This window comes from Pinus tabuliformis, chromosome J, assembly GCF_031772625.1.
Source record: "Pinus tabuliformis cultivar Carrire ecotype Pingquan chromosome J, CPIR1, whole genome shotgun sequence".
In the NCBI taxonomy this organism is placed as follows: Eukaryota; Viridiplantae; Streptophyta; class Pinopsida; order Pinales; family Pinaceae; genus Pinus; species Pinus tabuliformis.
In genome coordinates this window covers 938,024,871-938,039,386 of record NC_142295.1, presented here as the reverse complement: position 1 = coordinate 938,039,386, position 14,516 = coordinate 938,024,871, and the positions used below count along the sequence as shown (strand labels likewise).

Genomic DNA, 14,516 nt, shown 5'->3' with positions numbered 1-14,516 from the left:
CCGATGGTTCGAGATCCATCTGGGTCAGCCATTCTTGCCATCTGAAGGGCATCTGAATTTGACAAATCAGAGTTTGCAGGAGAAACAGCTAGGATGATGCACGTCTCGTGCTTAATGCATGATAGAATCATATGAACTCTTGCCTCAAAGACATATTACTCACAGTGTCACTACTAACAAGCACAAAATCACCTCGGATCACATTCCTCTGATCAATAAGACGCAGGGCATTCCCAGCGCTAACACAATCATTTGATTCAATAGCTGTGACAATGAAGTTTGTTTGGGATTTCCAGTGAGACCTCTCCAAATAGCTTGTAACTTGCTTTGCCTCTGATTGCTGATAATGTTTTGTTTTCTTCTGTTTGTGCTTTTGCAGAGATAGGAGCTGAGGAAGCTGCTGCCTTTTGAAGAGCTGGAGAATTTGATACATATTCTAAAAAACCACATTTAATGATTTCTTCTTCAAAACAGGGTTTTGAAGAAGAATCAATCTCACATTGACTGACAAGACGGAGTCTAACACTTCCCTCAGACATACTTCAAATATTGGTACATCTTCATCATCAAAACTGATAGGGAGATCTTTTAACTTCTTGTAGGCAATGTTTTCATCAAATATCACATCTCTACTTCAATTCGGTGACCTTCCTTGATGTAGACTCTATATGCCTTTGACAAGGCACTATAACCAACAAATATGCCCTTCATGTTTATAGGATCCAATTTCTTCCTCTTATCTTTTGGAATATGAATGTAAACAGGGCAGCGAAATATTTGGAGATGATCTACACATGGTTTTCTTCCAGTAAACGCTTCTTCAGGAGTCATGTTGTCAAGTATCTTATGAGAACTTTGGTTTTGAATATAGACTATTGTTATGGATGCTTCACCCCACAGAAATTGAGGTAAGTCTTGATCATGTAACATAGCTCTAATACATTCTTCAATTTTACGATTCTTTCTTTTTGATACTCCGTTTTGTTCAGGGTCATATGGAACTATTAGCTCCCTCTTAATTCCAGCGTCCTTACATAAAGCAATGAGTTCTTTTGATGTGTATTTCCCTCCATTTTCAAATCTTAGCACTTTTATCTTCTTTTCTGTAAGATTCTCTACTTCTGCCTTGAATTCTTGAAATTTATCAAATACTTCATCCTTGGACTTAAGAAGATAAATCCAAGTCTTTCTTGAGTGGCCATCAATGAAAGTTACATAGTACAGATGACCTCCTAGGGATTCTGTAGCCATAAGACCACAAACATCAGAGCGAATGAGATTCAGAATTTCCTTAGCTCTTGTAGTACTACTTCCAAAAGGTTTCTTCACAGTTTTGCCTAATGCACATCCCTTACAAATTTCTTCTCCTTTAGTTCAGGGATGCCATGTTAAAATCGGCAACTACGGGCAAATTCCACTTTGGACTGCTCCCTTGAAGAAGATAATTATGGCATTAGATTCCTCTCTTCTGAGAGGACCAAAATCGATTTAAAGATCATCAAATTTGGATAAGTGGAAGTGGGTTCTTAAATTTATTCTCTCACACAAGGTCATCCTTATCTCTATGTCAGGTTTTAGCTCAACAGGGCGAATAGACACGACACTTGACCCCCTACCGGATTGTATAAATAGGGGTGCCTCCACCCTCACTCAGAATCAAGAATGAGGCTCGAAAATATCTCATAGGTAGCCGCAGATTGGAGGAAAAGTGTTAGGGTCTGTTTTGATGCATACTCTCTCACCCACAGGCTCGAGATTGAAGCAGAGGAGCAGCGGCAGGTCTGAGCAGTAAAGTTAGTGAGGTTTCACTTCTATAGTGCAAGTTGTATCCCTGCAGCAAGAGACCGAGGCTGATGGAGGAAATCTAGATGGGTTGAAGCACGTTGAGAACTATTTTAGGGCAGCATTTGGTATCAAGACTAGGCCGCAAACCCTTCTGTAGCTCAAATGATTCAGACCCTTGTTGAAAGAAGTCAAGAGGCATAGAAGGTTGTTTTGTCTAGGCCGCAGTCACATGGAGGATCAACGAAGAGCTTGGAGCTTGTCATGAGGTTGTCCACTGGGCTTGTTGCTGCAGGTTAGGGCTGGTATGTGGCCTAAACAGGTCTATTATAATATCTGGGATATATGCATGTGCTAATGGTCTAGACTGTTTTGGGCTCATCATAATCAGCAAGGACGCATTGATTGATCAGGACCAAGCTTCTCTGTTCGAGTTATCTCTTTGGCATATGGTCAGTAGTCCTAGTCATCATATTGGCATGTCAATCTTGACATTGATTGTACTCTCCCTCTCTCTTTCTCTGTTAAACATTTGATTATAATAATAATAAGAATTGATCAAAAGGGTTTTCCCCATCTTGGGGTTTTTCCCTGGCTTGAGCCATATTCTCGTGTCTTTCTATCTTGGCTTGTCTTCAGCATCTATCATTTATGTTCTTTCGTTACTGTCATATAATGTTTAATGTGATTGCTAATGGATTAATGGGTATATGGTTGAATGAAGTATCTAACCTAAGCAAAGAACATGTTAACTCAAAATTAACATGCCATTCACCATTGAGTTTAAAGATGGTAATATTTTGTAATGAAGGTGTCCAAACCTTCTATGCCAAAGTTCACATGGATTGACTCAAGGTGAACCAAGTCTTGAGAGAGAGGTGTAAGTAATCTGTAGAGTCTGCCCTCACAAATTCGAATGCTTTTTGCACTATTAATGCTTGAGCCCTTACTCCATACCATAACTTTTCCTTCAACAAGAAATTCTATCTCCTTTATCTTCTAGACAAGAAATAGAAAGTAGATTTTTCGTCAAACCTGGGACATATAAAATGTTGTTCAGATGTATATTTCCTTTGTATTCTAGCTCCAACATGGTTGATCCAATTCCTCTTATTGCATAGCTATTTTTATCTCCAAGCTCGACTAAATGAGAAGATATTCCTTTTGATAGGGTCTTTAGTTGTCCATGTTCACCTGTCATATGTCTAGAAGCTCCATTGTCAATTACCCATATGTTGTCATCTTCAAAAGTACTTGTAAGAGCTAAGAATAGTCCATTCAAATCCTTTGTAGTGAAGGTCTTGGTCATATAGTTCTTGATAGACAATAAGAGATCCCCAAATGCTTTGATGCCTTGCTTGAGATGTTTTGTCATCATAGAAAACTGCTTCAATGAGAACTTCAATGACTTCTTCAAGGATGTAGTGATCTTCATTATGCCCTTTGTCAACCTTAGCTTTGATACCATGTTGAGAAATCAATAGGACTACAATTGAAGTGATTTCTCTTTAACTTGATAACTACTTGTGATATTCTTTTACTTTTCTTTATTATTAGCTTATTCTTCTCTTATTATTATAGTGTTCTTATCATAAAACAGCGACCAAAACATGAAGATCAATAAAACAAATGGACACAAGGTGTAGGTTGCAAACCAAGGCCAAAACCTCTCCTAGAGAGGAAAACCCACAATAATCTCCTCTTCTTATAGAATTTTCAAATGTCGAATTCCATGACCCTTAGAACTAAAGACCAAGACCCTTCCAAGACTAAGTCAACCTTCTTGAGGATATGCTTCTCTTCACCAAGTCAAATCTCTTCCAAATGCATAACTTCGACCCCCAACAACAAACTTCGTCCCTCACTGCAGTCCTGCAATTTCGGCCTTCCAGTAATTCACTGCAACTTTGCATGTGTGGGTGATTTTTGGGCTCTTTAGCATTTCTCCTTCCTTCGCTCGAGTTGCTTCTTGATCAAAGGCTTGTACATGATTAACTCAACTTCTTTACTTCAGATTTTGTCACTCTTCTTGTAGTTCAAGTTTTTTTGTCCTTGTAGCTGCAGAAACCCTAGCCTCCTTCGCACGTGTAAGAGATAAAGAGAGAGAAAAATCAAAACTTGTATTTTCTTCTTCCTTTTAGACCTTCACTTGCCTTCTTTCTTCTTGTCCTTGCTTCCTTGATCGAATAAATGAGTGAGTCTCCAAATGAGGTCAAATGGTCTCTTATATATAGGCTTTCAAGGAGGACGAATAGCGCTAATTAGGCCAACTTCTTCACTGCTAGGTTGACTTGGTCTTGGAGGGGTATTTTGACACCTTTCACTCAAAATAAATTCTCTTGACTTGTTACAAAATGCCCAATAGGGTCTAATACATATGACAATGACTCTTATGACTCGACTCTATGAAAGAACCTATAAGCACACAATGGGTGCTTTGACCTAGAATAAATTAAACTTGAGCATGAAACCCATGCTATAAAAATAACAATAATATTTTTTCTTTTTTATTTTACATTAAATACATAAAATCAAGAGTACATAAAATATTATGAAGACTGAACATAGTTACAGATTTCAACGCTTTTTGTTATGCAAGTTGTTCAACTGTTACACTTGTCCAAACCACAAAAGAATAGAACCACCGAAATTTGAATGAGCATTTTTCAAAATTCATGCAAGGAGTAAGCTTCGAACCTCCATATTCCTCAAACGTTAGGTATGCTGCCAACAAAACATGATCTTCAAACAACCATCCTTCAACCTTAGCTTTGATACCATGTTGAGAAATCGGGAGGTTTATCAATTTTACATTAGATTTCTCTTTCATAGTAACTGCTTGTGAATTAGTTGGCTTCTTATTAATATTTATTCTTCTTTGTTTCATCAAACAATTACTATAGCATAAACATGAAGATCACATAAACAAAAGAACACAGAATATAGGCTCTCAGCCAGGGAAAAACCCCTCTCCTAGGGGAAAACCTAGTCAAAATCTCTTCTTATAAATCAGATGAAAGTGAGACATCCAAGACCCATGACCACAAAAAAACTTCCACCTCTAAATGCCAAGTCAAACCTTCCATTCTACTCAACAAACTCATCATCAAGATATCAGCAACAAGAGAAGTACCAAGGCAGAATTTCCACATATTCCATCTCAAGAAGAAACTCTTCTTCCATTGCATGCTTTGTCCCTCTACTTCATCTCTCTTCTTCTGCCAAATTTCAGATCAAAAATACATCCAAGTGTGTGTCCAAATGAGCTCATATCATCTTCTATTTATATTGTCCAAAGAGGTACGAACAAACTTGTCCATTGGGGCAGGGCCGACTTGGAATTTAGAGGGGTTTTTGACACAAAAATTACATATTAAAAATTCGTTACTCTTTTTCTTTACAATAGGTCCAAATAGGACTTTGACTCTTTGACTCAACAAATCCTAGAAGCATGAAGAACATGCTTATCTAAATATTTTTTAAGCATGAAACCCTACTTTGAAAATAATTTTTCTCTCTCTTTTTTTTCTTTTTTTTTGCTTTTTACATAAAATACAAAGAGATACAATTATGAAGGCCAAAACTAGTTACATCCTTCAACACTCCTTCCCTTATATATTTGGTTCTCTGTTGCATTGACACATTTGCACAAGTTTTGATTCCTATTTATTTATTCTCATACCATGCCATTTTCTCACAGATGCTTTCTGGCACATGTATATGAACCTAAGTAAGTAGATTTGCAATGGGGGCATACAAATTTAGTGGTTCTGCCCCCTTTCCCTCCTCCAAGCCTTGTAACATATTTCCACAAGGGTGTTTGGTCTACCCTGGTTTTCTTTCCATCATCTTCACTCCCATTATCCTCCTCCTCCTCTTCCTCTTGGTACTCCTCCTCTTCTCAAAGGTATCCTCCACCACTACCCACTTCTTCATCATCTCCATCACTTCTTCTTCTACTTCCCAACAATATCATCATAGCAAAAAATGGAACCAACAAGATAAGGTTAAGCCATATAGCCATCATGCTTGTTGAAGGTTGAGATTATTGCCTGCAATAAAATGAGGGAGGCATGGGATAGAATAGGAGAAGAGAAAAAGAACATGTAGACTCTAGATTCATTCAACGTATTTTTACACAAACACTACATGGAAAAAAAGGGATTAAACCCTACCTCTTTGACTCTCCAACAATCTCCCTTTGGTTCTCCAACAATCTCCCAAGCTCTCAAGCTCCAACAATTTGCCACAAGCTCCTCAAGCTCAAACCCTCTCAATCTTAATCACACATGAAATGATGATATGAGGGAGGGGATGGAGTCCTTTTATTATTTTTTCCCTCCCATTTCCCTCCAAAAAGTCGCCCCTCATTTATTGTTTTTGCCCTCCCATTTCTCATGAGATGGGAGCAAAAATTTTTAAAGGGAGCAACCTGTGAAAATTTCACTACTAAAATTATATTGCAACAACTGGAATTAATTCTTCTAACTGTCAATTAACTTAGCAATTTATTGCTACGGTAACAACAAATTAAATACACTGCAATCTTCACAAATAAAAATATTGCAAAAGATAAAATGGAAATTGTGAAAATACTGGCACACACACAAAAATATAACATCGTTATTTTTGGACAAAAGTCCCCGGAAAAACCCAATGTGGGAAAACCAGCGCAACAACTAAGGGTTTTTATTATTAAGTAACTATGAGAAATTCTGAGTACAACTGATGCCAAAATGTGGCAATCCTATAGAGAAAATACTGGCAAAAATATTGTGAGGAATTTTCCTCACCCCCACAAGCAATTTTGGCTCTGACTGCCAACTCCAAGTGAGTTGTCCACCCTAGCCTGCGCAGACCCTGTGTCACTCTAGTGCAAAACTGGAATACGCACTGCCTGGAACAGCGACTCCTCAAGCCGCCCTGTCTGCTACTAACTGAGAAATTGTCTCTCTAGCACTGGGAAATCTTCCCAACCTCTGGAACTGAAAACAATGTTCTCTCCAGCAAAATCGAATTGCCCTCTAGAGACTTTTGCGTAGCCTCTGCATCAGGCTCTCCATGGTTATCCCTGCCCCACTGCAAGCTACTTTCTAGATCTGGAAAACTTCCTCCGGACTCATTGTCTCTACCCCTCTCTGTCTCTACTTCCTTACTCTGGCTCGAACTCTTCCAACAACAGCTGCTACTCTCTAGAAAATCAAATTGCCCAAGGAAATCGATCTCAAGTGTGTTCCTCCATCTACCCATCGACTTCTTCTTATAATTTCACTATGGGACTCCAACGGCCAAGATTAAATCTTAATCAATGGTTGAGATTATTTCCTAGTCGGTCCATGCGATTTTCTAGAGAAATTTCACCTTCTTTAATTAATTCTTGTTAATTAATCATTTTCCCTAAGTTAGACTTAGGAAAAATTTCATTACTGATTAATTAACTTAATTAAGGAATTTCTAGGTGGATTTTCTTGAAAATATTTATGGGTTATGGAGTCCTAGTGTTTCTTAGCCTCTCTAACAACTATCGAGACTAGAACACCATTAGATGCTACAAAAACTAATACTCTTAGCCAGAAGGTGTTCTAGTGCTGAACTGCTCCAATAATCTGTCTCTACATCATCCTCCATACCAATGTGGAAAAAGTCGAAGTCGGGATTAAATTGGCAAGGGTCCAAAAGTTGAAAAACTCGTTAAAGTCGGGAGTTTTTTGAAAAAGTCGGCAAAATTAAAAAAAAAAACAAAATATTCATTTATTTTTATTTTTTTTAACATCTACAGTATCCATGGTCCATTAGGGCTTGTAGTCTGCAACATCAGATCTGCAATCTAACCAATGAAAAATAGACAAGAACAAACATATAGCTTACTTGTTGAAGTAGCCCATCTAGATTCTAGAACAATCCTTTCTACATTTTTTGTCCTTGACACCTGTCAGGTCCTTTGCCTCATTTGCCATCAATTGCTCACTGAGTATTTGCTGCTCCAAAATACACAATATACTCATCCCTAACCAGATCTACTTCCCAAGTGGATTTGACCACCAAATCACTGTACAATCAGCATCAAAGTATATCATCAACCCACAATGGTTTGGTTCCAAGACACTGAATACAAGTCGTCCAAAAGCCTTATTGTTCAGCCTCCTCACAGCAAATTTGCCTTACCAAATTCATTGTATAACAACTCTAACAGTAGTGGCAACTCATAGTAATTTTGCTTATCAAATCACTATATGATAGCCCTTAAACACCACTGTCATATCCCACATTCAACAGAGATGGTCGACTTTATCAGTCGACTCCCGATAAAATCGGACATATAATGAATAAATCGCGATTTTTTTGTTTCTGAAAAAAGTCTGCAAAAAGTTGGAGGATTAAATCGTTTTGTTGAAAAAATCGCAATTTTAGGATTTAATCCCGATTTTTTGCAGACTTTTTCCATGCTGCTTCATACGCTACTGATGTCTGGCTACTGTGACTGCCCACCAACTACTACAAAACTCTGATGCTCCAACTGTGCTGCTACTGACACTACTATGCTGCTACCAACTTTGCATCTGTACTGCAACTCCCTCTCATTTGTTGTTGTTACTACTACAACTACTGCAACTGAGAAGCATTCAAAATACTAAATCAACTGTATCTTTGTGTTGCATCTGTCTCCTGAGCATCTGACTGCTACTAGCCACTGCACTGTCCACTAAAGAATCTTCGTTGTTGCTGACTCTGCACTGAGCCTCCTTCTTTGCTGTCAACACTGCTATGCGCTCCTCAGCAACTGACTACTACTAGTCTGCAATTGTCACTCCAGAATCTGACTGCATCAATTGACATTGATCCATCCTGCTACTAAATATTGTGGGACCCTATAGCAAGGTAATCATCCACGAGGAAGACACCTTAATGGACCTTGCCCAACCTCTATGCAACTCTAGGACTATAGCTCCATATCGCCCCACATCACTCCTGGAGGTATAGTTGCAAACATGGAAAATTCATCCTCCAACATCGAGAACAACCTGTCTATCTCTGTGGATGTTGTCGCTTGGTCCTACTTCTTTTGCTTGTCCTTCTTCCTTTGAGGACACTGAGTAATGTAGTGGCCAAACTCGCCACAACAAAAGCACTTGACCTTAGATAGGTCCTTCTTTTTCTTCTTCTCCCCTTGTAAACATGTCCCTGATTGGGACCCTTTGATGCAAGGGCCACATTATCTTCCTCCTTCTCACCTTTCAATCCCTTATTGTTGCTTCCACTAATAGAGGTATTCACTAGTGCTCGCCACATCTCCTCCTGCTGCAAATTTGACCACATCCTGTCCCACCTAGGTAGAGTATATTGTCCCAAAATGCCTTAGACAAAAATTTCCCAATCCTCTGAGACACAGTTCAGGGCCAAACACACAAGCTTTGTATCCTGAGGCGCTTCCCCAATGCCTGCAAGTTGATCTCGGATTTCCTAAATTCTGGTGAGAAAGGGATCAATGCCTTCACCCTTATGCATCTTAATGTTCCTCAGCTTCCCTTTCAAGAACGTATTTTGTTGCTTGGAAGCATTCTGGTATAGCTGTGCGAGAGCATCCCACATCTCCTTGGTCGTATTCTTGGCTGATATATGCGAGACTATATGGTCTCGGACTCCATCCAGGATCATCCACTTCGTCTTGGTCATCTCCTTCTTGAATTCCTTTAGCTAATCTGCATTAGTAGGTTCTGCCACAACGTTCTCTACATTGGTCTTCAGACCATGCTCATCAAGGTGAAAGGGCATCCTAGCCTTCCAAATGACATAGTTGGAGGCATCGTCCAATCTGTCTTGATCTCTCAACCTAACTATGGCCATCTCTTCAAAAACTCGAACTGAAACAGAAATCTCCCTCTTTCTCCTGCGCCGCTACTAGCTCTGCTACTCGTACTCCCTTCTGGAGTGAGAAAAATAGTCTGCTGTTATTGCTGGCTGCAACTGAACATTGGGTTTCTATAGCTAGAAACCCTCTGAGAGAAATTCTCTCTATGTCTACACTTTCTCTTCCACCCAACGCTGATTATGCTCTAGCAAATTTGCAACAAAACCTTTCTACACTTAGACAAGAAATCTGCTTAGCAAAAATGTTGATTTGCTTCACCGGAATTACTTCTCGGTTTCACTACTGCCTGCTGGCACTGCTATTGGGCTCTACGAAGTTTCTTTCCACCTACACTAGAAAAATTGAACCATCTGACCAACAATTTGAACTGCCCATCTAGCCTCTGCTAAATCTAGAAATCGAGTTGCCAGACTCCCTTTGAATCTGGATGATTTCTTCCTTTCGCTTTTGAGCTTCCTGTCTGATCAAATTCGCTTTGATACCATATGAAATTTTCAACTACTGAAATTCTATTGCAACAACTAGAATTAATTCTTCTAACTGTTAATTAATTTAGAAGTTTATTGCTATGACAATAACAAATTAATCACACTACAATCTTTACAAATAAAAATATTGCAGAAGATAAACTAGAAATGTTGGAAATACTGGCACACACACACAAAAATATAACACCATTATTTTTGGACAAAAGTCCCCAGAAAAACCCAATGTGGGAAAACTAGCGCAGCAGCTAAGGGTTTTTATTATTAAGCAACAGTGAGAAATTTCGAGTACAACTAGATGCCAAAATCTTGTAATCCTACAGAGTAAAATACTGGCAAAAATATTGTCAGGAATTTTTCTCGCCCCCACAAGCATTCCAGGCTCTGGTTGCCAGTTCCAAGTGAGTCGTCCAAACTGGTCTGTAGAGACCCTGCGTCACTCTAGTGCAGAACTAGAATACTCACTGCATGAATAGCTACTCCTCAAGTCGTCCTGTCTGTTTTTGACTGATAAACTGTCTCTCGATCACTCTGGGAAATCTTCCCAACCTGTAGAACTGAAAACAAGCTTCTCTCCAACAAAATCGAATTGCCCTCTAGATATTTTTGCGCAGCCCCTCCGTCAGCCTCTCTATGGCTATCTCTACCCCTCTACAAGCTACTCTCCTGATCTGGAAAACTTCCTCCAAACTCATTGTCTCTTCCCCTCTCTGCCTTTTCTTCCTTACTCTAGCTTGAACTCTTCTGGCAACAATTGTTGCTCTCTGGAAAATCAAACTACCCAAGGCAACCGATCTCAAGTGTGTTCCTCCATCTACCCATTGACTTCTTCTTATAATCTCACTATGGGACTCCAACAGCCAAGATTAAATCTTAATCAACGATTGAGATTATTTCCTAGTCGATCCGTGTGAGTATCTAGAGAAATCTCACTTTCCTTAATTAATTCCTATTAATTAATCATTTTCCCTAAGTTAAACTTAGGAAAATTTTAATTATCGATTAACCTAATTAAGGCGTTTTTAGGTGGATTTTCCTGAAACCTTTTTTGGGTTATGGAGTCCTAGTGTTTCTTAGCCTCTCTAACAATTTTCGAGACTAGAACACCATCTGATGCTACAAAAACTAACAAGACTGCTCTTGTATCGCTCCCCGCTTTTAAGAATCGCTCCCAGAGCGATGAGGAGCGATATGGGAGCAATCCCTCCCTTTATCGCTTCGCAGAAACCCAGGAAAAATCGCAGCCAAAAATGTTGAAAAAGATGTGAATACTTACTTTTAGTTTCTTCTCCTTTTTCATTAATATCTGCACTCATGATTACATTGAGAGACATCCCTCTTCCTGAAAACATCAATAAACATTTCACGTTTGAAGTTTATTGTTAAAGAGGTATTTGTGTTACATACATAGAATATATATATTAACAAACACTAATGGAAGAAAGAAAATCAGAACAGGGCAACAAGGCATCCATAAAAAACAAACTATGTGACCAACGATGCTCACTTTCTTAGAAAGGTCTTTTGTAAGTGCTTGCATTACACTCAAAGAGAATCATTACGACTAGTTCAAAGAGACTGGGCATCACAAGCGGCCTGCTTGTAGGTACAAAACAGCCCTCGAGGGGTGAGCCACTGAACATAAGCACTTTTGTTTTGCCTATGCTCCCGCAAGTTGCAACACAGGGATGCAACTGCAACTAGCCCCAACTAGTCATTTGTTCCTCTGAGGGATTGAACCATTGGTGGGTGGCTTGGCATGTTGATGTCTTCATCACTGAAGCATGACCCCTTTCAGCTAGAAATGCAATTGTCAAAACCCAAACAAAATGATTTGAAGAAATGAGTCCATCGTTCAACCACAATATTGCAACTAAATGAGAAATGGGGAGTAGCCATATATGTTCAAAAAATGGATTATGTCATCCATGTTTATGAAAGCAAGATACAGATGACCAAGTTGCATATCTTATTTTCCTCATGTCTAGTTATGTATTGTAGTTTACATATGTATATCACAGGGGTGAGGGGTAGTCCCCCCCTCCTTGAATTCGCTCCTGAAGTGCACTCATCTGGAGCGACCCTAGTAGCGCGCTCCCTAAAAAAAAATTTCTCCCTAGCTTTTTTAACAAAAAAAAATTGCAAACACCTTCCAAACGCAAAAATTTTTCAAAGAAACAAGAATTTTTTAGTGGGGCGGCCTAATGATCAAGCCTATGGCCCTAGTATTGATATGCAATTCTCCTTTAACTTTCAATTTCATCTTTTTACTTAAATTTTTAACATTACCATGAAATAACTCAGGATGTTTGAGAGTGGTTCCGACCTCATTGGATTTCATATGGAGAATGTAGAATTTTAGATCTCACTCAAAATCCAACAAACTTATCAGTTTTTCAGGATTTCAGAATTGGGGGGATTGCAATGTTTCCATCGGGATTTTGTCAGGTACTAGGGTATGGAACTCGTATTTAATTAAGAGCACCAATCCCTCTATGTACCTTGATATTAGTGACATTTCTTGTCGAACTTCTCTATCATGGCCCTACTAAAAATGTACCTATCACTCAAACAAAATCTTGACTTGACATGCTATGTTTTTTCTATCTTATGTTAATGCTTAGAGGGTGATATTAATGACAAAGATCCCAAGATAGGCAATGATTTTGATGATATGTAGGTATTTGTTGTAGCATGATTTTTTTGGATGCTAGAGGCCATCTAGAGCCTGTTTGTTGATGTATTTTCGGTTCAGAGATGGATTGCACTCGATGCTATTTTGGTTATGTGCACCCTTACATGCTATATAAATGAAAACTTGTAAATTGTGGACATGGTTTTGTTGACATATATGCATCAAAATATATAAAAATATATATTATATAAAATTCGCTCCTCATTCGCTCCCGACCCAGGAGCTTTTGAAAATATCACTCCTCACTCCTGCTTCCTGCTTCCACTCCTCCCAAGCAACCTTTTTATATCAGACTTGAGGCATCTTCATTTGCGTACAAAATCAATACTTTTACACAAACATTTGACAGCCAGATTAGGGCACTTAACATTGGACTTCATAAATTGCTCAAACCACCTAAAAACACCCAATTTACATTAGAGCCCTATTAGTGCAGCTACACATACAATGAATTATCCTCATCAGTCATAACATAAATAGGACCACTTCCCCTGTATGACCACTTCATATTTTTCCACTTCACAAAAATGAATGGATTTACAACAGGAATAATATTAGATAATAGCAGCTATTGCAGGAGTGATCAGATCACACAGATAAACGGTCATGAACTCAGACATTATGCTGAAAAATAAGGAAAACGACCCAAAATACTAAGTTTGGAAGGGTTCAAAACTTACCAAGTCCAACACAAATGGGCTGAGAAAGGTCTGAAAGTGTCTTTCCGCAGTTTTTAGAACTGATTGCCAGACCTACAATGGTCGCATTTAAACTATAATATAATTCACTGTCGGGTACCTGAAACCATTTTGGGAGCATCATCACAAGCTCAGTAGCATAAAATAAATTTTCAACGTCAAACCTATCAGCTATTTCATATTATTTTGAACTTATAATTTTCCGATGTTACCAAAGACAAGAAATGGGAAACAGAAAACAGAAACAGAACAAAAAATGGGGACCAGAATGTTTCAGGGAAAGAGACAACCCTTTCGTAAACTATGCATATTACGCACATTAGAAATAACTTAGTAAATCCAAATCTGTTCAAGTCTTGAAAGTAATCCACCATATTAACAGTATCAACTTTCAAGTAATCCACCATATTAGCAGTATCAATGTTATAAATCAACATATTTGCATTGCATTGTTTAGGTATTTAGTTTTTCATTTCATTTTTTCGAAAAAAATTGTAGGCAAAGAAACACCCAGCAAAATGTATCGCACCACATTTCCATTTCTCTAACGGTTGTTTTGGTAAAACTTCTACAAGAAAATTAACTGCCAAACACAAGTTAGACTCCTCACATTAAATTAAAAATTTTCAGATAAAGCATAACAAAAATTCATGCAACTTGACTTACGACTAAAAATTCTTACATCATATACAACCTCTGCCAAAACCTGGAAACAACCAACAAAAAAAATACCAAAAACAAAAGGTAAACTAGCATGGTTTTTTGTAATGTAACTTATACAGAGCGACAAAATAAATCTCTGAAGATATACATTCTATGAGACAAAATCTTTGATTCAAATTCAAAGGGTTTGAGACCTTTATTTACAGGAAATATATACTAACCGTACAGTGAAGATGTGCAACCTTTATGCTTGGTATATACATTCAATGAGACAAAATCTTTGATTCAAATTCAAAGGGTTTGAGACCTTTATTTACAGGAAA

At 38.3% G+C, this 14,516-nt stretch overlaps 1 protein-coding gene across 1 annotated transcript in view; it reads right to left on the bottom strand.

The window, feature by feature from the left end:
• LOC149229861 (Pre-mRNA cleavage complex II protein family) overlaps positions 1-14,516 on the bottom strand; it is a 416,092-nt gene that overhangs the window by 206,135 nt on the left and 195,441 nt on the right. Inside the window, exon 7 of the mRNA XM_089378767.1 lies at positions 13,513-13,630. Coding sequence (XP_089234893.1) covers positions 13,513-13,630 — 118 coding nt within the window. The remainder of the gene's footprint in view (positions 1-13,512; positions 13,631-14,516) is intronic.